General features: G+C 53.4%; 3 protein-coding genes across 4 annotated transcripts; 1 reads left to right on the top strand and 2 right to left on the bottom strand.

Annotated features, from left to right (window-relative positions):
• The first annotated feature begins 242 nt into the window (after window positions 1–242).
• On the top strand, window positions 243–3,811 carry THTPA (thiamine triphosphatase). The gene is given in 4 exon segments (XM_090270248.1): window positions 243–858; window positions 972–1,523; window positions 2,780–2,876; window positions 2,878–3,811. Coding segments are annotated over 3 exon segments (690 nt in total). The 5' UTR covers window positions 243–858; window positions 972–976; the 3' UTR covers window positions 2,924–3,811.
• Window positions 3,812–3,855: 44 nt separating this feature from the next.
• On the bottom strand, window positions 3,856–13,408 carry AP1G2 (adaptor related protein complex 1 subunit gamma 2). The gene is made up of 22 exons (XM_090270245.1): window positions 13,319–13,408; window positions 12,684–12,888; window positions 12,142–12,266; window positions 11,859–12,000; window positions 11,653–11,749; window positions 11,411–11,487; window positions 11,197–11,292; window positions 10,723–10,803; window positions 10,469–10,567; window positions 10,275–10,330; window positions 9,996–10,109; window positions 9,726–9,866; window positions 9,587–9,641; window positions 9,382–9,504; window positions 6,606–6,695; window positions 6,381–6,508; window positions 6,025–6,129; window positions 5,606–5,711; window positions 5,390–5,525; window positions 4,546–4,709; window positions 4,240–4,338; window positions 3,856–4,152 (listed from the first exon to the last, which is right to left on the bottom strand). Exons 2-22 carry the CDS (start codon window positions 12,885–12,887, stop codon window positions 4,051–4,053), a joined length of 2,340 nt encoding a protein of 779 aa, XP_090126371.1. The 5' UTR covers window position 12,888; window positions 13,319–13,408; the 3' UTR covers window positions 3,856–4,050.
• A 1,424-nt stretch (window positions 13,409–14,832) lies between these two features.
• On the bottom strand, window positions 14,833–23,661 carry JPH4 (junctophilin 4). Of its 2 annotated transcripts, none has more exons than XM_090270246.1 (6): window positions 23,057–23,661; window positions 21,968–22,517; window positions 20,486–21,257; window positions 17,395–17,513; window positions 16,549–17,096; window positions 14,833–15,600 (listed from the first exon to the last, which is right to left on the bottom strand). In XM_090270246.1, the coding sequence occupies exons 2-6, from the start codon at window positions 22,344–22,346 to the stop codon at window positions 15,517–15,519; spliced, it is 1,902 nt and encodes a 633-aa protein (XP_090126372.1). In that variant the 5' UTR covers window positions 22,347–22,517; window positions 23,057–23,661; the 3' UTR covers window positions 14,833–15,516. The 2 variants fall into 2 exon arrangements, with proteins under 2 accessions (XP_090126372.1, XP_090126373.1); XM_090270247.1 differs by having other exon boundaries at window positions 16,549–17,081.
• Window positions 23,662–23,869: the final 208 nt, after the last annotated feature.

Here is a 23,869-nt window from a genome sequence, read left to right as displayed (position 1 = left end):
TAGTCAATAAAATATATGCTGGACAGTGTCTAAATGAGTGGTTTGTATTCTGGGGTCCATTTGCTAATGGGGCTTCAGCTCCTCCCACCCTACTCTCCTCACAGCCCCAGTTCAACTTCAGGTAAGTCTCCTTGGCACTAATCGCAGCTTTCCTGTCACCATAGCGACGGCAGGGCACGCGGTAGGGGAGGGGGGCAAGGCCTCCTTTTGGAACTACATCTCCCATCATGCGCCCAGGCCCCAGGGTGTCAGGTTCAGCCTGGAGCCCGAGACCAGGGCCGACCCACAGGAGCCGAGATAGGTCGTGATTGAGGAGGAGAGCTCAGAGGGACGGCCTTGCTCCAATCCCAACACAGAGGTCCTGGCCTCTTAAAACCTAGCAGGACTCTGGGGACGGCCTGCCCGTGGCACCATTACATTGGGCCTAACATGGCCGCTCGCGCTGGGACTGGTCGGGTGCGCAGAGCCGGGCCAAGGTTCCGGACCAGGGACTCTTCCCGGCATTCCTCGCGGGAGTGTCGTAGACTCTCGTCCCCAATCTCCAGGTCCCGCGAGAGGGAGACTCTCGGGCTTTGAGGTGAGACCCGAGGCTCCGCTGGACAACCCTGTAGCTGGGAAGGGCTGGGTTGAGCAGGGTCATCCCCGGCAGTGAGCCACCAGCCAGCCTCCCAGAGTAACAAGGTGTAGAGAGGAGTGTGGAAAGGACACCAGCCACGCGGCCTGCTTTCATCAGTGGTGCAAGGGATCTTACTGGAGACCTGTCTCTGCTGCAGTCTTAAAACATCAGCCGGGGGCCTTCCATCACAGAGGCAGAGAGAAAGAAAAGTCTGCAGCACCAACATAGAGCTGTGTGACAGTGTGTGTGCCTCAGGTTTTTCTAAGGGTCAGGGTGGGGGGTTCTTTGCTGAGTTGTCACCCTGCAAGGCTGAGCACCCTTGGGAGCTCAGCAAATGTTTGTTGATTGATTGCAGGCAGTATGGCCCAGGGCTTGATTGAGGTGGAGCGAAAGTTTGTTCCTTGGCCAGAAACAGAAAAGCGGCTGCAGGAGTTGGGGGGCACCCTGGAGCACCGGGTCACCTTCCGAGACAGCTACTATGACACCCCTGAGCTGAGCCTCATGCGGGCCGACCACTGGCTGCGACAGCGAGAAAATAGTGGATGGGAGCTCAAATGTCCTGGAACAGCAGGTGTCTCAGGACCCCACACTGAATACAGGGAACTGACAGCTGAGCCTGCAATCGTGGCGCAGCTCTATGAGTTGCTGGGGGTTGAGGTCCTGGGAGCTGAGGGTGTGGCTGCTGTGCTGGGCCCACTGAGGCTGCAGGAAGTAGCTAGTTTTGTGACTAATCGTAGTGCCTGGAAACTGGTGCTATCCAGTGCAGATAAAGAAGAGCCTCCGCTCAGGGTGGACCTGGATACAGCTGACTTCGGCTACGCTGTGGGTGAAATAGAGGCTCTGGTACATGAGAAGGCTGAAGTCCCAGCTGCCCTAGAGAAGATCAACAAGCTCAGCAGCATGCTTGGTGAGGGAGACAGGCCCTTCTGTGCTTTCCCTGGTCCTCTTCTGGATGTACCCACCAGGCCAGTTGGTGGGAAGGGTCTTGGGGTTGTTTCTCTAATGGGAATTATAGCAATTTCTCAAAAGACCCAGTTTGCTTAGGGCTCTATCAAATCCTGTTTCCTCTTTTGCAGTAGCAGTGTAATTTGGATCTAATTTTTCCAACAGTCTAATCTATCCTAGTCATTTTATCTCGTAGTTCTCCTACCTCTAGCCATTCCAGGTGTCCTTCAGTTCCATTTGTCAGTTCTCTGTTTCAGTCCTTCAGTCCATCCTTCTTTCCCCCAACTCCTATCCCTCCATGTTTACAACTACCTAGATCTTCATTTAATTTGTCCTACCAGGGTTGAGTAAAAGGCAGTAATGTTGTATTTGTGGGACACTGGGGCAAGCATTGGCAATTTTTTTTTCCTTTTCCCAAGCTTAGTGCCCTTGTAGATGGTTCATCCACACAAGTACAGGGTTGTGCATTCCATGGGGCCTTACAGCTGTTTTCACCGCCTCAGCAAACACACCGAGTTCCCTGTTATGTGCCCAGCATGCTGTCAGGTACTCCCAATAAGACACTGGCTTATCATTGCTTCAACACAGAGAGATTAGAATGCTCTGTGAATCCCACACCATGGCTATAGCTGCTTCTCTCCTTTTATTCCTGCATCCCCCAGTTTCTCTTTTCTTTCTGCACCCCTAGGTTTCTCTGTGAGCATCTCTGCATGCGCTTCATTAACATGCTAATGAGCTTTGGCCCACCTAGGTGGACTTTAATCTTCATTGGGGGACAGGAGCAATAACTGAAATGAGATGAGCCCTGGCCGGGTAGCTCAGTTGATTAGAGCATTGTTCTGATATGCCGAAGTTGTGGGCTCAATCCCCAGTCAGGAAACACAAAATGAATACATAAATAAGTGGAACAACTAAAATCAAGGCTTCTCTTTCTCAAATCAATCAATAAAAAAAATTTTAAGTTAAAAAAAAGAAATGAGTTGATATTCAGGCACCCTGTCTTCATGGCCTCTTCACACTTTTTCTTGCTGGAGGAGGAGTTCTCATGCTAGGCTTCCCAGCCCCATTCCTGCCTGAAGTGGTGGATTACACAAGCTGGTTGGATGGCATTCAGTATCCCAGTGTTGCCTTGGAAACAACTTTGGGGTCTGGCTGCGTGGGTAGGGAGTAGACTGAAAGCATTTGCAGCTGTCTGGTTCTCTCCTTATTCTCCTATAGGTGTGCTGGCACAGGAGAGGGTGCCTGCCAAGCTGATCATGTACCTACAGCGCTTCCGGCCTCAGGACTATCAGCGCCTGCTAGAAGTACACAGCTCCAGAGAAGCCACAGGGGACTAAAGATGCTGACAGTAGCCTGGGCTAGGGTGTCACTTCTTCAACAGGGAAGAGAACTCAGCCCTTTGCTCACTGTGCCTGTTCCCTGCTTCCCTTTCTATAGTGACTCCTCTCACCAGGTCTGTGTTCCTTCACCCTACCCTCAGCTATCCCTCGTGGAGCCCTCCCAGGCTGCATCCTCTCCTTCATCCGTCAGATGCAATCTGTGGGCCGCCCCTCTCCCCTGGCCGCTAAGCAGCCTCCATTGATTTCCGCTCGTGTTTATAGGATTTCCACTTAGCTGTGATCAGTAGTTAAGCACAGGAAAATCCCTTGCCATCCCCCTCCCTTGGTCGATGCCATTGATTCTGCCAGTGGCTCCTAAACCACCTTACAGCTGAGTTAGAGACAAGGGGAGGCAGCAGGGATTTCCTGCCTTGGGGTGTGGGGAATAGCCGCAGGTTGAGAAATGGATGGGATTCCCTGCTGGAAACCTAGAAAATCCGGTTTAATCTGCCACTGTGCCCTGCTCTGGCCCCGGCCCCAATGGTAGAGTGCCTCTTGTGGGGTCAAATTTGTTCCACAGGGTGGAGAGGGGTAGAAAGAAAACTCTCCTTTGTTGAAACAGGTTCCTAAGGCCAAGGGAAGATACATACTTCATGTTGACTTTTCCCTTGATGTTATTCATGTATGTTTTCTACCTCAAATATACACAAATATGCCCTGGCTGGTGTAGCTCAGTGGACTGAGTGCTGGCCTGTGAACCAAAGGGTTGCTGGTTCGATTCCCAGTCAGGGCACATGCCTGGGTTGTGGGCCAGGTCCCCAGTTACGGGCATGTGAGAGGCAATCACACATTGATGTTTCTCTCCCTCTCTTTCTCCCTCCCTTACCCCTCTCTGGAAATAAATAAAATCTCTCTCTTCTTTTTAAGTAAATGGCTGTACATAAAAAATCACATAAAAATATATATACACAAATATGACTTTCCCCCCTTAGGTTTTATTGGGCTTTCATTATTTGTGGGAGAAGGGGGCAGCCCTCCCACCCCCTAGTTTTCACAGTGGCAAGCACAGGACCAGAGTGCCATCTGCTGGTAGTTCTTAGACGTAGGGTCCAAGTAGCTGGGAACCGAGGGGTTTGGGACATGAGAATTTCAAGCTGAGTGGAGGCTGAGTTACTGCCATGTCTCCACAGGCAAGTTGTTCACCGCAAAAATCTCCTGCACTGACTGGCCAAAGTGGTTGTAGGTGAGGCGCAGCTTTAACCGCAGGGGCACCTAGGAATAGGAGGGTGGGGACCAGGGTCAGCACCAACGACTTCCCCCTTCCCTGAGTCTTGTCCCCAGGGGGCTCCTGGAGCTCACCTTATTAGGATTGAGGATTCGCAGGAGCTGGGTCACTGGAAGGCCGCCCTGAGCTGGAACAGTGTCCCCACTGGGGGCCTGTAGCTGCAGCTGGAAACTCTGAACATAGGAGGTTGGGCAGAGCTAGCTGGGCTCAAGCAAGCCTGCACACCCAAGATTTTCAAACCCTCTTCCCATAACTCCCCTAGTGTTTGTCTCTGCATGTCACTCCCTTCTCTTCTCATTCTCTCCCACCCACATCCTCTACTTAGTGGCTTTTTCTCCTGGAGTGCCTAGGCCAGCTCTGAATCCTGGTCTTCTACAAACCTTGGGCACAGCAGCCTGGCAAACGAAGTGGGTGACATCACCCTCTGAGGCGTTGGTAGCGGTCACAGTGATTAAGAGCAAAGCAGGGGTCTCAGGGGCTCTAATAAAAGACAGATTCAGCTGTAGTCCTTCACGCTCGAACACTCTGAGATTTGGGATGGGCACTAGAGTAAGGAGAAAGAAGCAGCTCACTGTATGGGCCAAAGATGAGTTCATTCATTTATTCAACAAAAATTAAGTGAGCACCCATTGAGTTCAGGGCACTACTTGACATGTTAGTGATAAAGCAGACAAGTTAGAGCTGACAGTCTAATTGGGGGAGAGAATAAGCAAGAAAGCAAGATAATCACAAATTGTAACTGGTGCTAGAAGGAAATAAACTAGGCCAGAATAACTGGGAGGAACTAACTAAAATAGGAGTGGTAGGGGAAGCATCTGACATTTTAGCTGAGGCTTGAAGAGCAAGAATAAGCCAGTCATTTGATGTGCTGGGGGAAGAATGTTCCATGTAAAAAGAACACGAATTGCCAAGGGCTTGAGGTGAGAGGGTCTGAGGAACTAGGGGTGGTGCCAGTGGAGTGAGTAGTAGGAAAGAATGTGAAATGGGCTGGGGAGGAAGCAGGGCCCACAGGCCAGGGTAAAACATCTGGAACAAAGTGAAGACAGTGGAGGGTGTCCAGGAAGGGACAACATGATCTTATGAACCCTTTCACCTACTAAGATGGGGATGTGATGGGGGGCACACAGCAGAGAAGAGGGTACCTGAACCTCAGTCCTTGGCTAAGGAGGAACACATTTCTAAGCTGCCTCCCCCACAAGGCATCTCTGTTTTACTGAGGCTTACCTGGGGCAGTGGGAGCACAAGGAAGGTCCAGCAGGTGTATTAAAGTGCCTTGTGGGGAGGGATCCAGAGGGGGAGGCTGCTGGGCATTCTCAGAAGTGCCATCCAGGAGATCTAACAGATCCAAGAGCTTTGAGGCCTGGGGGGAAGGGCAGAAGAACCCGTGCTAGGTACAGAAGCCCAACCAAGTCCTCTTCCCCCAGGGGCTTCTGGTCTTACACGGGGATCTGTGGGGACAGGAGCCACTTCTTTGCTTTCCTTTGCTTCCTCATCAACCTGAAGGCCGCCTCGTTCCACAAGAGGCATCTTCTCAAGGATGGCAGCCCTGAGAGGGTGAAATGTATGTGTGTTACAAGAGGCATGTGGGAGGCGGGGTAGGAGCACGGGGATCCCTGGGCACAAGGTGGGTTGGAAGTGCCCCTCCGATTGCTAAGATGGCACACTTGATGGTTTTCAGATGAGCAAGGTCTGGAAACCAGCTTAGTTTCAATGAATTGCGGGTGACAGGCTCTGACTGTGGATAAGGAGGGCATAAGTGAGGCTGAGGCCCTTGGACCCAGAAAGGGACTTTGGAAAGAGGACATTTGGAGAGAGGGCAGGAGTTTGGGTCCTGCGCTGTGGCAGAGTGCCAGTCGCACCTCATGTGGTCGTACTTCTGGAAGAGTGTGTTGTACTCCACAGCCCGCTGCTGCAGCTCCACATCGAGGCAGCTTCCGTAGATGGACACCACCTGGCGGATGCGGCTGGGCCACAGGATAGCGTGTGAGTAGAAATGGCTGTTGGCCTTGCCCTTCAACTCCATTATGTGGCAGAGAAGGGAGAGGCCCCCCAGAGCAGAGAGATACCCATGATACTTGGTTCAAAAGGAAGAACCTAAGGACTGGGAGTGTGTGCTTGGAGAGAAACTCAGAAACTGGAGGGCACAGTGAAGGGATATCTCTCACTTAAGGCACCAAGAAGAGGGTCTCTGGGAGGGGCTTGGACCCCTTCTTACTTGTTGTCCCCACGAAGCCGGGTGCTAAGCTTCATGAGAGCTGTGAGGGCGTATCCTCGGGTGGCTGGCAGGGACATATGGGACTGCAGCACCTTTTCCAGTAGTGCCAATACCTCTTCTTCCTCCACCTTGCGGGGGGGTGGGGGGGCACGGGCAGTGACCCTAGGGCCAGCTCTGCCTCCCCTGACAAGCCCCTCCTCAGTTTACCCTCAATTCAGGCCTCACCTGAAGTGGCTCAGTTTCCTCACAGCTCCCCTCCAGCAGAAGGTCTCCGTATTCCCCAATGCACCAGGCTGCCACTTGCACCAGTGGTTGCTGTGTGGGATAGGAAACATGCTGGGCCAGTGTCTCAGTCCCCTCCTCACTTCCAGACTCTGTGACATCCCTTTAGGCAGTGCAGAGGTGGGGAAAGGAACTGGCCTTGGCACAAGGAGCAGTTATAATTTGTTCCCCCACTGTCCTGGCTCCTGGGCTTCCTCTGCCCTCTGGTGGTCAAGCATTAGAACTACATGGCCTAACCACAATGGGTGCAGGGAGGATGAAATGAGGGTCCCTTTCTTTGAGAAGGGGTGGATGATTTCTGCCCATCCTACTTAAGTAATATGGAAAGAGGGCTATAGATACTGGCTGGCATGTGTTAATTCACTCCACATTTAGGGAATACTAAAACCTAACACATGCAGAAATAGCTTTTATTGATCTCATTTGATCTGCAAAACAGCTCCGGAGAGTGGGCAGGATACAAAGCTAAGTGTGCTGAGCATGAAGTTAAATTACTGACTTCCAGCCAAGATGGAGGCATAGAAAGACATACTTTACCACCCTCCACAACAATAAGAAGAAATACAACTACCTCAAAACTAAAAACAACCAGAACTACCAGAAAATTGAACTGCATGGAAGTCCAACGAAGTTATAAAGAAGCAATACTCATCCAGACAGGTGGGAGGGGCAGAGAAGGGGTGGAAAGGATGCAGTATGGCGGCGGTGGCAGCCGCAGCAGCAAGGCAGTGGCTGTGGCCAGCCAGCAGAAGGCACAGTCACACACTATAAAAATTGGGAGGGACACCTGGGGAGCAATCCCAGCACCAGACCAGACTGTACAGCTCACGGCTCCAGCGCTGGGGACAATAAAGCCTCATTGCTTCTGACTGTGAAAACCAGTGGGGCTGGGGCGGAGGAAGAAATTGCTAGTTTCTCAGCAGGGTCCATTTGTTTACAGGGCCCCCATGGTCCTAGAATGTCCACAGACCGAACCACTCTGGGACCCATGGCCAGGACAACAGCTAGAGGGGCACCAGTCCCATAAGGGAAGTGGGAGAAGTGCCTAGAAAAGGGGCGAGTGCCAAGAAAGTGGTAATGTTACCTCTCAGACCCCTCCTCCACATACAGCACCACAATGTGGTGAAACGGGTCACCCTGTACTAATGAATACCTATGTCTCCACCCCTTACAATATAACATGTGTGACAATTCTGCCTAAGACACAGAGGCAAACACAGGAGCCTGTCAAGTTGAGGAGACAGAGAAGTACGGCCCAAAAGAGGGAGCAGATCAAGGTTCCAGTGGGAGAAGTAAGAAACGAGGAGAAAGCCAACCTAGCAGACACAGAGTTCAAAACACTGATAAGAAAGATGCTCACAGACTTGACAGACATGCTTGAGTATAGCAAATGCATAAGGGAAGAAATGAAGGCTAAGCTAAGTGAAACAAAAGAAAATCCACACAAAACCACTGGTAAAGGGAAGGAAACCAGAGTTCAACTCAACGATCTGGAACATAAGGAAGAAACAAACAGTGAACCAGTACAGAATGAAGAAACAAGAATTGAAAAAAAAAGATGAGGAGAGGCTTAGGAACCTCTGAGATAACTTTTAAAGTGCCAACATCCAAATCATAGGGGTGCCAGAAGGAGAAGAGGAAGAGCAAGAAATTGAAAAGTTATGTGAAAAAATAATGAAGGAAAACTTTCCTAATTTGGCAAAGGAAAGAGACAGATGTTCAAGTCCAGGAAGCACAGAGGGTCCCAAGCAAGCTAGACCCAAAGAGGACCATACCAAGATCCATCATAATTAAAATGCCAAAGGTTCAAGATAAAGAGAGAATCTTAAAAGCAGTAAGAGAAAAGCAGAGAGTTACCTACAAAGGGGTTCCTATAAGACTATAAGCTGATTACTCAAAAGAAACTTTGCAGGCAAGAAGGGACTAGCAAGAAGTATTCAAAGTGATGAAAAGCAAGGACCTACAACCAAGATTACTCTATCCAGCAAAGCTATCACTTAGAATGGAAGGCCAGATAAAGTGCTTCCCAGGCAAGGTAAAGCTAAAGGAGTTCATCACCACTAAGCCATTGTTATATGAAATGTTAAAGGGACTTATTTAAGAAAAAGAAGATCAAAACTATGAACATTAAAATGTCAAGAAACACATAACTATCAACAACAGAATCTAAAAATAAAAACAAAAACAAACTAAGCAAACAACCAGAATAGGAAGAGAATCATAGGTATGGGGATCATTTGGAGGGTTATCAGCTGGGAGGGGGGAGGGGGAGAAAGGGGTAAATGGTGCAGGGATTAAGATGCATAATTGGTAGGTACAAAATAGTCAGGGGGAAGTTAAGAATAATATAGGAAAGGGAGAAGCCAAAGAACATATAGGCAGGACCCATAGACATGAACTAAGGGGGGTGGGATTGCTGGAGGGAAGTGAGGTACTGGGTGGAGGGGAAAAACTGGGACAACTGTAACAGCATAAGCAATAAAATATAATTTTAAAAATAGTTAAATTAGTCATCTGGTTACACAGCCAGTAGGTACCAAAATCAGGACAGAAGTCTGAGTTCTCACTAAAAACAGGGCTCTGTCCTTGAGTGTCTCCTCCACTAAGTAAATAGTTGTGACTTTGAGGGAAAAACCATTGAGAACCAGATGTAAGGAGTAGCTGGCCCAAGAAGGGCTGGGAGGTCCACAACTCTGAGCCTGGGTGGTGGGAACATTACCTGGGAGATGTCCTGTGCCAGGGCACTGTAGAGGCGGTGCACAGAGTAGGCATGTAGCTCCTGGGCCCCACCAATCAGCTGGGTCAGGTTGGCCACTGCATCATCTCGAACATGGGCACCTGCCTGGAGCAGTGAACATGCCCAAGTCAGTGTGGTGAGCCCAGCCCACTCCCACTGAACTCTCTCAGACCAGCCCCCGCCTCACCGTTGTCAGCACTCGCAGGATGGTGTCTATATGCCATCGCTTGGTTGGGGCAAACCTAGGGGACATATGGCATTTCAGCCCCAGCACTGACCCTCACCAGATTCCACCTTCTCTGCCTCTGGGGCACCTGTCACCTCACCTCTCTGCTGCCAGCAGGATGCCTGATGCACAGTCTGCCCGTAGATCAAAGGAGCAGGACTCCAGAAAGCCTTGAAGCTCTTGTATCATGCCTCGCACGTTGGAGCTGTTCACCAGAGCCAGGCTCAGTTCCAGGGCCCGCCTGGTAGAAGAAAGATGTGTATGTCTCTATGAGGCAGCCTAGGCCCTCCCCTTCTCCAGACACCTGTCTCCTAGTCCCCTAACTCCATCTGCTCTGGCCACCAGGTGCAGGGCCCTCTGTCCTGCTCACCGGCTGAGGGTGGCGTCAGTTTCCCGAAGACATTCCACCACAGTGGGCCGATGTCGCTGGACAGCACTGTGATCAGACTGCACCAGTCGTAGCAATGACGTCAGGGCTACATACCTGGATAGAATGGGAGAGGCCCTATCATGCCATGGCCAGCAAAACCCCTCCCCGCACCATTCTGCCCTGGGTACAGGGACAGGAATGAATTGGGAGACCCTGGAAGGAGGGCAGAGGGCCAGGGACTCAGTGGCACAGCCCAGACAGACACCTGGAATATAATACCTAATATTCTTGTCACTGTTGAGCAGGAAGCGGCCAAGAATGTTGACAGCTAGGACCTATGGGAGGCAGAGGTCGGGGACAGTTAGGGCAGGAGCAATCTGCTCATTAGGAGTGGGGACAGCCAGGCACAGACCTGTCTCCCTGACTGGGGTGGGTAGGTGGGGCCACAGTGGGAGAGACATATGAAATGATACCCGCAGGCCAGCTGCACAGCGGATGTCCATGATGGTGAGCACGGTCTCAAATAGGACCGCACTGCCCGCATTTCGGCTAGTATCTGTGTTAGTGGCCACCTGAATAGAAGAGAGAGAGGATGCATGTAAGAGGGGCTCTGGAGGGAAACGTGATTATATGGCCACCTCATGATGAGTTGTCATGTTAGGGGTGCCCAGGGCTGGTGGGATCACAGAGCAGCACACTTAACCAGCGCCCCTCCTCAGTCCCCCACCTGGGCCAGCAAGTCATTCATGCTCTCACTGCTCTCCTCGTGGTTCCGGCCCAGAATCCGAAGCAGACGAAGTATCTGGACCTGAGGTTGGGGTAAACGTTGAGGGGGGAGGTGTTCTTAGGGTAAGGAGTCATGTGGATGAAGAGAAAAATCTGACATTGAGGAGAACACCAGGAAGGGTCTGGCTGCCCTTCTGCCTCCCCTCAGCAGGTCCCTTGGGCCCTGGAAGGGGATCAGAGGTATTTGAGATTAGGGGACTTGGGGTCAGACTGTTTTTTATTGTTACTCCACTGGATTTTTCTGACCTTCAGGCATACCTTTCCTGCACTGATCCTGGGATGATCTGGGCAGTCCTGTGTCTGCCACCTTGCCCAAGACACTAACTGAGTCAAAGCCTTCTCTGGGAGGTGGCCACTGTCCATGGGCTTACAGCCAAGCTCTTTGTTCCAGGCATACAGCAGAGGACCAACCTACCTGTAGGAAGGGGTCACTGACTCCACATACGCTGTGTTCTGTGGTGTGTCCTGTTGTCACCAGGGTCCGGAAGATCTGTACAAGCTGGGGCACCACCTGGAGGGAGGCCACAACCTTATTGGGGCATTCTTCCTAATCTTCTCAACCTTCAGCCCCATTCCAACCCCACTGCCCCTCTTTTCCTGGCCCAGGGTCTGTCCCTTCACCAGCCCACCTTTCGAAAGTGCTTGAGGGCTGCAGGGCTTCGTTCGCAGAGCTCTGTGATCAGCGTGATGGTGCCCAGCAGGACGCCTGGTGTCAGGGCAGGGGAAGTGAATGGTGGGCCAGGGGCACAGGAGAGTCTACTGTGTGTGTGCACATACTACCCTTCTCCAGTGAGCTAAGGTTCCAGTCGCATTTTCCATCTTTGGCTATAGCCAGAGGTGAGGCAGGGAATGGGGAGCCCTGTGGCCTTACCATGGTGGCGTTCATGAAGCAGTTTCGCACAAACTGGGAGGAAGATGTCAGAGAGCTCAGGGACCTTTCGGATCATGTGCACTGCAGTCAGAACAGCCTGTAGAGATCAGGGGGCTCAGGATGGATTCCCCCCCTCCCAACCCTCTGCCACATGGCAAAAGGGACAGTTTCTGGAGGGGCAAGTGCCTAGAGACCCACCATCTCACCTTCTTGCGCACGTAAGGGCTGGGCTCTAGTAACAGTTTCTCCACCTCGGTGGCGAGGTCCCGGCACATCTCAGCAGAGCCCATGGTGCTCAGAGTACACAGGGCCAGGCCTTGTATTGCCTGAATACCCTGGCTCAGGTCACTGCAGAATTTTGGGAGGACAGTCTGTCAAGCCTCTGAGAAATTTGATCCTTTCAGTACCTACAGCAGGCAGCCCCGAGATTTCCCAGTTCCCCCACTCTCCCATCTCCCCAATTCCAAGTGCTTCCCAGAACCCTCTTACTTCTTGATGCTGTTGGTAATGAGCAGGTGGGCATCCTGTCTCTCATCCAGTAGAAGCATGGCACCTAGGTAGCCCACCCTTTTGTCTATGAACCTGGGGGAGGCAATCAGTTTCAGGCACTCCATCTATAGGGGAAGGGGCAGACCAGGACGGGAGAGCGTGAAACCAGATACTAACATCGCTTTTCTTCTATCTTCCTCCTTCGCACCAGGTTAACTTGTGGGGGCACCATATCCCATCACCCTCCCTACAACAACAGGAGAGGCTTAGGAGATTCAGAGTTAGTGGGTAGTTTCAAGGAAATAGGAGTTGAGAATGGAAGAGAAGGAGTTGCCTCGCATGGGGCTGGCCAGAGAATGAAACGTTCAGTACAGCTGACGACCAATGGAGGCTGTAATGGGGAAGGAGGTCTGCAGTGCATGCCATGAGGGCTCAGAACATTGCAGTATTGAAAAACAGGAGCACAAATAGTTGCGCAAGTCCAAGATTCTGCCCCACTAGCTTCCCTCATAACTCAGAAGAGAGGCATCCCTGACCAGTACCTGTCCAAAGTGGGCAGGATAGCCCAACATGTGGACATAGAGCAGTTTGGCCAGCTGGCGGTGCCTCTGCAGAGGTTCGCCGTCGCGGAAGGAGGCCCGGATGTGGGCACACTCCCTCTGGATCACTTCCCGCTCCTGGGCCTGGGTCTTGGCCCCACGAATCTCCTCAATCAGATCTTGAAGCTTCAGCGAAGGCATCACCATCCTGGGCAGGGTGGAGCAGGGGTTGGGGAGGTAGACAGAGCCCAGGAAAGGAGAGGGCTTTAACCCTCTCTGGCCAGGAGTGTCTGGCCTTTCTGCACAGGCTTGCCCTGTACCAAGATCCTGAAAGCTAGGGTCTCACCGCTCCCCTAAAACTGAGCCCACTTGCACCTTTCCTCACGTGTCTCTAAACTCCGCCCCCTCCTCCCCGCCGGAGAACCCCACTACGCATGCGTCTCCGCCCAACCCTTCACCCTTTCCTACTGAGCCTGCGCCAGGACCCCGCCTATTTGCCCCCTCCGCCCCACCTGGTTCCCCATCTCTAGCTCAGTCATTCCTTTCCTTCCGGGGCCCTGCGCTATTTCTTCCGCGGGATTCCTCCCCAGGTTCCCATTTTAGGCAACCCCAGCTTCCCCACAAGACGCAAGCCTCACCTGGCTTCTGGCTCAACTCCCTTCCTCTCCCCCCGACGTTTCCTGGTACAGGGCCGGGCAGGGGTTGGTGTTGGTCTGGTCCGTCCCTCTCCCCGCCCCCACCGCGGGGCCCCGCCCCTCTTGGGCCGCCCTGCTGAGCCGTCTTAAGTCTGAGCTCAGGCCTCGGGCTTTGGACTTCAGGAGGACTCTTAACTACACAGGGACCTTGAGACTGCGTAACAGGCCCGGCGGTTCCCCAAGAGGGCTTCTCGTACATTCTCACTACCCTAGCATCCTCACAGAGCTTGGGTTCGAAGCCATCGCACCCCACAGGAGATGACAATCCCCCCCTTTTTATAACTTTTTTATTAATATATTTTTTTTGTTAAATTTCTTTGTATTTTTTTCCTGCAAGACTTGATGTTGGCGGCACTGTTGTAGTTTAACTTCAATCCCAAATTCCATGAAATAGAAATCAGAAGTAAAGGTTGAGAGGGGAGGAAGGAGGGAGGCAGTCCAAGGATTAAACAGACTTTGACTAGAAAAAAGAAGAGGGTGTGTGTGGTGGGCATTCCCAGGCCATTCCTTGAGGGAGGGGTTTGGCAGGCAGCTTGCCTCTGCCTCATGCAGGGGGAGGGAGGGAAGATCCCCTGGGGACCTTAACAGTCCCCTCTTCCTAGGGCTTCCTGCCCCCCAGGGGAAAACTTAGTACCAGGGATCAGCCACAGCCTCAAACAGGGCTCTTCTCTCCACCCACCTCACATCCCAGTTTGACTTCCACGCCTGCCCTGCCTGGAAAGTGTATGATAGATCGGCTTCCTGTGATCCCCTCCTTCTGTTTACCCATTTCACAATATTCTTATATGATGTGGGAAGAGATATAACCCTCTTATTAGAGTTTAAGCTCGTCACAACTTTTGCTGCCCTGTGAGCTCCTGTTAACTGGTCTGGTTCCATTCCCCAAAACTGCCTCCCCCTACACAACTGCCAGCGTTGGGGAGTGGGGTCCTTGCTCAAGTGCCTCTAACCCTATGCAGTAGTAATGTCTTCTTCAGGCCCCTTAGAATTTAATCAAAGGCCACAAGTGAGTCGAGACCAACCAAATAAACTTTTAGGGGAGAGAGAAGGGTGGCAGAAGTCAGTGGGTGGACTTGGCTCACTGGGCTCTCTTTCTCCTTTACACTTCGCTCTTGACATGGCAGGCCACCCTCAGAGGTTGGATGAGAGGGAAAAAAGTGGGAGGTGCTTAGGGAGTCATCCTGTTTTTCATTTCCCTTCATATCTCTTTCAGGGAAGGATGGAATTAGGCAAGAACCTATCTCAGTGCTTGGAGGGCAGATAAGATCCTCTAAAGCAGTGGTTCGCAACCTTCCTAATGCTGCGACCCTTTAATACAGTTCCTCATGTTGTGGTGACCCCCAACCATAAAATTATTTTTGCTGCTACTTCATAACTGTAATTTTGCTACTGTTATGAATTGTAATGTAAATATCTGATATGCAGGATGTATTTTCATTGTTACAAATTGAACATAATTAAAGCATAGTGATTAATCACAAAAACAATATGTAATTATATATGTGTTTTCCAATGGTCTTAGGCAACCCCTGTGAAAGGGTCGTTTGACCCCCAAAGGGGTCGCGACCCACAGGTTGAGAACCGCTGCTCTAAAGTCTGAGATGGTTGGTGGCTGTACCTCCGCCAGCTTTTTTACTAGGCCTCAGAGGGACACCAGGACCCTGGGTTAGGGAGCCAGAGCAGCTCGACCAGTGCCTTGCCTAGTATGGCCACTCCTCCCTTTTCTTCCTCCTTTCCATGCAGCTTCCAGAAGACTCCTCAGGGTACCAAACCCCCACCCTTATCCAAGTTCAGGTCTAAAGAAAAGGTGGGGAGGGTGTGGGGCAATGGTCTGACTTAGATTTGTATGTCTCAGAGAAGAGAGCAACTCTGAGCAAGAAAAGCCCTTCATATGTAAACAATCTAGAGAAAGGAAGGATGGGGATGGGGAATGGAGTGAGGAAGACAGAGACAGATCCAGAATAAATGAGAGAATCTGAAAAGAGGGCAGGAAAGAAAAAGCAAGAGACAAAAACAAAGGGAGAAAGGAAAGGGAGAAGAGAAAGAGAGAAGAAACAAGCAGAAGGAGGAAAAGAGAAAAAAGGCAGGTCAAAGGAGTGAAGAGGAAGCAACTGAAGCCAGAATTAGGCCAGGCAGGAGCCTTAGGTGAGGAGCTGGGAGAACAGGAACGCCAGACTGAGGTCCAGGAGGGCCACGGCTCCCACCACCAAGGGGTTGGCAGCTCCCTAGAGAGACAGGAAAAATACAGTCTCAGTCCCTGAGCACCAGTCCAGTGACAGGTCCCACCTCCCTGCCCTGGCCAAAGTGGCAAAGCTGGAGGGTCCCAGGCACCTCTCCTCAGAGGCCAGAGCAGGGGGATCACCAACCTTTTTTTCTGATTGCAAAACACCCCTCTTCTCCCAGCCAGAGCCTCACATTCCCTCTGGCTCCCTCAAGTCAGAAACAGTCCTTCCTCCCTCCACTCCGCTCCACTCCCACCAGCATATCACGTGGCCCAGGCAGAAGGTGCCTGGCCTTAGTAGCATACATTGATTGGCAGCAGCAGCCAGTACTGCAGCAAAGCAGAAAGGGATGAAGGGATGAGGATGTGGTTGCTAGGGAACAGAGGCCTGGAGTCCAATCAGAGTAGAGGGTTCTGGGGAAACTCCACCCCTCCTGGTTTTCTGACTTTTTTTTCCCTATTTCTCTTCTTCCCAGGAGAGGGAGGGAGAGTCAGAGTAGGGAGGGAACAAGCTTTTCCTTTTTTATTTCTGGGCACCAAAGAGAGAAACTGTGGAGGTGGGGGTGGGGGTGGAGTAGGAAACTGGGAGCTAGAAATGATATGGAAGGAGAACAGGGAAAGCATGTTCTGGCTCTGTTGTTCATTATTAGTCTGTAACCTTGGGCAAGTTACTTTAAGTGCTCTGGGCCTCAGTTTCTCTTTCTTTCAAAAGAGGGAGTTGGACATGAAGATCTTTAAGGTTTTTTCCAGCTCTCAAATTTAAAAAATATTTTGAGGTAGGATATGGTTTAAGACTGGGCAGTCAGAGAGAAAGCTGAGTCCAAATCAAAGTCCCTCAGGGGATCAGAGAGAGGTCTGGAAAGGATGAGAGGCAAGCCTTTGAGGAGAAGAGGGGCCACAAAGGAGCTGAGACTCAGAGGGCACAAACCAGGATGGAAGGTGTCTGTCTCACCGGCTGGGCGGGCCTCTCGGTTGCAGCTGGCTCCTCAAGCTCTTCCCTCAGGCACCCAGCTTCAGAACCCTTTGAGGACGGTCCCCTCAGGACTGGTGTGGCCATGGGCTCAGGTGCCAAAGCCCCTGGGGTCCTCATGGGGGGCAAGGGCTCTTCATCTTCCCCTTCCTCCTCTCGAAGACTTCCGGAACTATCGCTGCAGCCTCCAAGGAGTGGGGAACCATCTCTGGGTCCTGGGCCTTGGATCCCAGCCTCATCCCCGGCCTCATAGCCAGCTAGTTCCTCTGCCTGCTCACCTGGGCACCCCCACTCCTCAGGCCAAGCTTTGGGGCTGGAGAAGGGACCTCGGTCCCCTCCGGGAGGCAGTGGGTTCCGGCAGGCAGGGTGTTGCCAGGGTTGGCGGGAGGAGACAGAACTTCTGGGCAGTTCAGGAGAGCCCTCTGAGGGGGTAAGTCCATTCTCATACACCCCAGGGCTGTCTTCATCCAAGGGCTCTGTGTCGGAACCTTCTGAGTCCTGCCTGGGTCTGCGGCCTGGGGCAGGGATAGCTGAGAATCAGAGGGGTCTAACTGGCTTTGGACTGCAAAAGCTCCAGCTTTATCCCCCTGACTGGACACCTCCCAGGACTTGGGTATTCCCAGGCTTACAGCCTCTGAGTGCAAGACCCCAACGCCTTGTCCTTGTTACCCTATTATCAATTTCCGGTTCTACTCCCTGCCACCCTCTGGCCCCTCAGACCCTCATACCTTGGCTTTCCCATCCCCAGCCTCCTGTGGAGATTCCCTTCCCCTTTCCCCTCCACCTCCCCAGGGGGCCCACCCCGCACCCAGGCTGCCCATGCCTCACCTGGGGCCTCTAACATGGGTTGCAGGTCCTGGGCTATCAGTTTGGCCATTCGAGCAGCCTCCACAGCCTTCTCAGCAACGCTGCTGGCTGCTACTGCCTTTAGAAGGGCGTCTGCTGCCCTGTCAGGTTCCAGGGACAGGGACTTAGCAGACCTGCGCAGATGCTCCAGCCCCCTGGCCCATGTCCCCACCACAGCGCATTCCCAGCCCAGCAGGGCAGCTGGCCTCTGGTTTCCCCTCCTCGACCTGTGCCTGCTGTCATCACACGCTCCTGGTCCTCTCACACCCTCCTACCATTACACCCTGCAGTAACACCTCCCTTCGTTAAGCTACAGGTCCAGACCCTCCCCAACAGCCCTCAACTCTGTTATTCCATTCCTTTCCCGACATTTGAGCCCTCACTATCTTAGCACATCCCTCTGCAGACACACCTGCTTGGTGCTTATAAGATATGCCTGCCCGCTCCCTTTGCTGTCGGTACCTCCTGTTGTTAACAACTCCTCTCATACTCCCTGGGGCCGCACAGCTCTCTGTGGGGTCCTGGGTGTTTTCCTGTACCTCAGTCTTGCCCTTGAAACAGTTTCATCTCCTGCCCTTGCTCTGAGCCACTCTCTCCCCACGTTAGCGGCCTTTGCCTCCCTTTCCCTCATCACTGTTACCCCTTATTGAATCCTGTCTCTCCTTGCAGATTTCCTGACATGAGAATCTCACATGTTGCTTTTCCTCAGCCTCTTCTGTTATCACACCATTCTACCCACTTCCTCAGTGGAACTGGAGTAAGGGTGGGTCCCCCCTTTCTGCTATTATCTATTTCCTCTCCCTGCCAACATGCATGCTTTCTCACCACTGTGGTACGGTCTGGGTAAGCTCCTAGTCTCCCTTCTACAGCCCCCATCCTACCCTACCCTGCTCCTTGGGTACAGGTTACCTTGAAGCATTATCAATCTTTTCCTTACTGTTGTTTCCAAGTTCTCCCTCTGATGTCAGACACTTTCTCAATTTTCCTTTCTCTTTCACCTTCTGCTGTTAATGGTAGCTGCCTTGTAATCATTAAATTAGTTCTGTAATCCTGATTGATATACTTGCCATGGGATTGAATGGATCAAGATCCATGACTTCCTCTGGCCCCAGGCCTGTTTAATCCGGTTTAGGGAGGCAGTCTAGGTATGGGGGTATGGAAGTGGGTGGTGGTGTCCACTACAGACTTAGGTCCACCTGCTCTGTATGTACCTCGGAAGATATGGTCAGCCTGCTCCCATCAAACCTGGTGGGTCAAGGACCTCTAGAGCTTACTTGGAGGAACCCTCAGATAATGCTATTCTCCCATCTTAGGGCTTTCAGACTATATGAATATGACTACCCCTGTCCTGAAACGGAGCTGGTCTCAGGATTTAGGGCAGGGGATGAAGATCACAGTCTCATATTACATTGAGTTCTGTTGGCGGTAAAAAAAACTGCAGCACTGACAAGGGCCTGTGTTTTTGAGTTGGGAGGGTATGGATGATCTAGTCCTAGGCAGTAGATCCAGTCTGCACTTAGGCATTAGGCCAAGCTCAGGCTACCTGGCAGAAGCACCTGCTGCTGAGGCTCTGCTGTTTCCATGGCAGCTCACAGCCAATCAGGTTTGCCAGGCCTGTTGCTGGGGAGACCAAACAGACTCCTCCTACTGCCTGATCCTCTAGCTACTGAAATCAGTTTTTCCTGCACATGCCCATTTTCCATCTAGCCTAAAGTGCTCCCTGGTGCTCTGCCTTCCCCCTTCCCTGGGTTAAGGCCTCGGACTCTAACTGTCCAGACACAGGTATGAGTACAGACAGACATTCTCTGGCTCAGGCATCTACTCTGGATGTGACATGTACACACACACATACATCTTGTCACCCATTATATAAACCTACTGAAGCATATTTAGACATATCTTGAACCTTATCCTTTGAAACAGTCTGAAAATTAAAATCTTTGAACTGTGCCCTCCCCTTTAAATAAAATCTAATACATAAAATTTCATACGTGTGAATTGCACAAATCGGGGACCTGTGAATCCATTGCAAATGGATTTTTGGCTTTCTTTAGAGCTGAGCTATCTACGCCAGTAGTCACAAGCCATCTGTAGCTATTAAGCACTTAAAACGTGGCTAGCCTGAACTGAAATGATATACTGTAAGTATAAAGTACATACTAGATTTCAAAGGCAGTAAAAAAAGAGGGGAGGGGATATAAAACATCTCATTTATAATTTTATATTGATTATAGATTGAAATGGTAATATTTTGGATATATTGGTCTAAATAAAAATATATTATTTAAATTCATTTCATCTATTCCTTTTTATCTTTTCTTATGGTTACTAGAAGATTTAAAATTATGTACTTAGATTACATTATTGTCCTACTGGACAGCACTGCTTTAAATAACAAGGTTTCTGATGCATGGAAATGTAATGTGACTTATAGGAAAAAAAATTTTTTTCCCTTTACTGTCAAGCCTCCTCCCCTCAAATCTTTATCATTGGGTAAAGAACGGGAGGCAGAGGAGGCAAAGCTAAGAGGGGACTCTCTTTTTAGGTGGATAGGTCAGCTGTACAAACTAGACCTAGCCAATATCCCAGGCTTTACTGACTGACATCTGACTGTGGGCAGGCTGGGCTGCGGTTAGGAATACAGTCTCCGTATCCCTGCCCAGGGCTGCTGCTCTCTGCCTGAGGCCTGAAGGCTGGATCAGCTGCAAAAAGAGTCAGACTAGGGACATGTCTGAGTTCTAAGAGGTTTCTGGGCCTGCAAAAGGCAGTGCTCATTGCTAATTCCACATACAACGACACACGTCCCCATAAAAGACACTGAGACACACTTAAAATCTAACATGTCCTCCCTCAAATATCCAGCCACCCACAGTTACACCTACATCCACCTGTAGCCTCAGATATATAAACACTCCAAACACTCAGGGCCACAACCACCTGGCCTTAGGCCTGCTCTTCCCCACTAGGCCTTAGGCCATGTGTCCTGGTCCTCTTTTTGGCACCAACCTCCTTCCCTGTCCCCAGGGTACTTTCTCCCCTTAGCCCGACTTTGGCTTCTGCACCTGACGCCCACCTGGCAGCGGCGATCTCCTGGCGCTGGCGCGCAGCGCTCACTGCTCGACGGGCACCCTCGACAGCCCTGTCGACCTTCTCCTTCACTTTGCCCCGCCGAAGGGCCAGCGGCAGGAGGCTGCGCACACGTCCCCCGTGCACCAGCCTGTTGCGCTTGTACTTGCCCTCTTCACGGGAGCCGTCGGGGCGGGTGGTGCGCCCGTAGCCGTGCCGCCGGTTGCCCAGCCACTCGCCCTCGTAGCGAAGCCCGTTGGAGCGCTGGCTCACGCCGTAGCCGCTGCGCCGGTCGGCGCGCCATTCGCCCGCATACACCTCAGTGGCTGAGCCCTCGATGAGGGCTGGCGGCGCTGGAAGCGGGGGCCCACTGGCCTCGGAGCCCGGGGGTCCTGTACTGCCCACCTCGCTGCTCACCTCACTACGCAGGGAGCCCCGCTTGCTGCCCAAGGAGCTGCGGCGCCCGCCCGCGCGGAGCCCGCTAAGCAGCAGCGAGCGGCGGAAGAAGCCGCCGGCCGCGGGGGTGCGCTTGCGGGAGGACGCGCGGTCAGCGTCTCCAGGCCCGGCCAGCACGAAGCCGCCCCGGGAGCCAGAGGCCGGGCTGCCCCCCTCGTCGCCTGGCAGGGGCAGGGGCGGGGGCGGCGTTGGGGGGTCGCTGTGGCCGGAGTCCAGAGAGGTGCGGCGGGGCGATCTGAGCAGCGCCGCCTGATGGTAGGGTACGCTCTGGCGCACCCCGTAGCCGTGGCGCTTCCCGGCCTGCCACTGGCCCTGGTAGGTGCCTGCGGGCGGGGTAGGAGAGGGAGAAAGTGTCAGGACCTGCTGCTCCTTGCACCCCAGGCTCCAAGCACCCCTGGAAACCTTAGCGTGGAGGTCGGGGAAGGGCACTAGGGCTGGGGACAGGCCAGGATGGGTCGGAAGGTGTGGAAAAGCGGAGTGAACAAAAAGACAAGTCGGAGATCTGCGGATTCTGGCAGTGCGGGTAGACAAGAGAAAGGGGAGGGGCAGGCAGGCTGGGACAGACGGTGTGTGGAGGACAGACAGTCCAGAAGGTGTGGGACAGGCTGACGGGGTGTATAAGAGAGCCATGTGACAAACAAGCAGGGCTAGGACGGGGCAAGCCGACTGAGGAAGTGTGAGGGGACAGGCAGAGCAGAGGTGTGAGGGACGGGTGGGGCAGGTATGTGGGACGGCAGAGAAGAGGGATGTGAGGCTCGGGTAGACTGGGGGGGGGTGCGGCGGTGAGGGACAGGTAGATTGGGGAGAGGGAAAAACAGGCAGGGGGCAGACAAATGAGTGAGGAGTATGCGATGGTGGGAGGAGAGGGCAGAAAGGCGGGCGCAGGGGTGCATGTCAATGGGGATGGCGTAAGGGAAGAGAGCGCGGCATTGGGGTGAGGGAGAGCTATGGCGGGGAGAGGCAGACGCGGGCCAGACCGACTGGGAGGCGTACGCGGACGGGCAGACAGACAGTAGTGGGCCGGGCCCCGCACCTCCGTCGGAGTAGGTCTCGGTGCCGTAGCCGTCCTGGAAGCCGTCCTTCCAGAGCCCGGCGTAGCGCAGGCCGGACACGCTCTCCCACACGCCGCTGCGCCCCTTCAGCCCGCCCAGCCACTCGCCGCGGTACGTCCAGCGGCTCTTGCGCTCCACGCCCAGCCCTTCACGCTTGCCCTGCTGCCAGTGGCCCTGGTAGCTGTGTCCGCCGGGCCCCGTGAAGACGCCCAGTGACTCGAAGCCGTGTGCCCAGCAGCCGCTGTACTCGCCCTGGGCGCCGGGCCCCGTGCACACGCCGTAGCCATGTGCCCGCCCCGCCTCCCAGCCCCCCACGTAGCAGCCCCCGTCGTCAAAGTCGAACTTGCCCCCGGGGGACATGCATGTAGTTGGCGCGGCCTCAGCCCCCCGGCGGCTCAGCGCATCCTGGGGCTGGAGAGCCGGCTGGGGGCCTGGGAGCCGGGCGAGGCCTGGGGGCGGGGGCAGTTAGACCGGGGCCGGGCGGGGGGGCCCCAGCGCGGGCTGGCAGGGCCGGACCCTCATCCTGAGTGGCTGCGGAGAAAGAGGGGGGAAGTGGTGAGCGAGGCCCCTCCTCTTGGCCCGCGGCTCCTTGGCCCGGTGGCTCCGGGGCATCAGCACCGCCCCCAACCCCCCACCTCCGGCAGCATCTTACAGCAGCAGCTCCTAAGCTTTGGAGGCACGGGGGCTCCTTCACGCCTCCATTCTTGTTGAGAGCCCCTCCCATGACTTGAGGTTCCCAACCCCAAGCGGGAATCCCACTTCTCCGATCTAGAACCCCAAAGTGTCGAGTGTCGATGGCAGTTTTGGGGAGCAGAGCCCTGAGAGGGGGCTGGGCAGAGGCTTAGGCCATTTCGGCTTGCTTGGCTACTGTCAGGACCCTTCTGTCCCGATTTTTTTGGCTTCCCAGGCAAAGGGAGGGAGGCGGGGTTGAAAATGTAGCGGGGAGATCTAAGCAAGGTGGGCAGAGGGTTTGGTGGGGAGAAGGATGGGGATGGGGGGGGGGGCTCTGCCGGGCAAACGCGAGGGTAGGGATGGGCAGATTGGCAGGAGGGAGTGGGTAGGTTACTCACCATGTGGGCTGGGGCTCAGGCTGCCTCCCAGGCACGGCGTCCATGGCAGGATACCTCCACTCCCACCTCGCCCCGACAAGCCAAGCCCCCTCCCCTTCCGGAGAGACTGCTCCAACCCAGAGAGCGAAGATGGGGGAGCCGCAGGAGAGAGTCCCCCCTCTCCCCAGCTGGAGGACCAGGTGGTGTGTGTGTGGGGGGGGGCGAGGTAGTGGCAGGGGTGGAGGAAGATGAGAAAAGTGTAGGGAAAAAATTCTGCCTTGGATAGAAATAGGGAAGAGGAGTGGGGAGCTGGGTGGGAAGGGAGAAGGGACTACCAAGAGGAGGTGTTTTTATTATATTTTTTCTTATGGTTGGAAGAGAAAAAAATATCAAAATTCCGATTCCATCCCAGCACAAATCAATGTTTGCTCCATCCCAGCATCACAGGGGAGGCTGGGCCAGGCAGATTTAAAGGGGCAGAGAGAAGAGAGGAGAGGAGAGGGTGGGGAGAAGAGACAGAAGACGAGACAGTGGCGTTGATAGCGGTGGTGGGGGGATTGTCCAGGCAGAAAAGGATGGACGCCTGATAAACCTGCCGTGAGGGAGGAGGCAGGTAGATGGGAGAATGAGAGGCACCCCCTCGGTGGGGGAAAAAAAAACAAAACCTGGGATTTTGGCAGGGAGTGGGGTGAGGCCGAGAGGAGGGGAGAAGAGTAAGGGGGAGGAGACTGAGCTGAAGATGGGGAGGCTGGGGGTGGCCAAAGCCAGGCGGAGGAGGAAAGATGCTGGTGAGGCCGGGAGATGGCGAGAGGAATAGAAAGAAAGAGGTGCAGG

Source organism: Furipterus horrens, unplaced genomic scaffold (assembly GCF_987537825.1).
Source record: "Furipterus horrens unplaced genomic scaffold, mFurHor1.1.pri manual_scaffold_3, whole genome shotgun sequence".
Taxonomy (NCBI): domain Eukaryota; kingdom Metazoa; phylum Chordata; class Mammalia; order Chiroptera; family Furipteridae; genus Furipterus; species Furipterus horrens.
Note: the sequence above shows the minus strand (reverse complement) of the source record. Positions and strands in the feature narration are given on the sequence as shown.

Excerpts from the sequence above, each read along its gene's own strand:
- AP1G2 (XM_090270245.1), bottom strand. The coding sequence starts at position 12,887 with ATGGTGATGCCTTCGCTGAAGCTTCAAGATCTGATTGAGGAGATTCGT. Across the intron at positions 10,110-10,274 it reads AACAGTGACAAGAATATTAG|GTATGTAGCCCTGACGTCAT; the intron begins GTATTATATTCC and ends CATTCTATCCAG. Across the intron at positions 9,505-9,586 it reads TCCTGCGAGTGCTGACAACG|GCAGGTGCCCATGTTCGAGA; the intron begins GTGAGGCGGGGG and ends TCACTGCTCCAG.
- JPH4 (XM_090270246.1), bottom strand. The coding sequence starts at position 22,346 with ATGTCCCCCGGGGGCAAGTTCGACTTTGACGACGGGGGCTGCTACGTG. Across the intron at positions 21,258-21,967 it reads CGAGACCTACTCCGACGGAG|GCACCTACCAGGGCCAGTGG; the intron begins GTGCGGGGCCCG and ends CCCCGCCCGCAG. Across the intron at positions 17,514-20,485 it reads CAGGAGATCGCCGCTGCCAG|GGCAGCAGACGCCCTTCTAA; the intron begins GTGGGCGTCAGG and ends GGAACCTGACAG.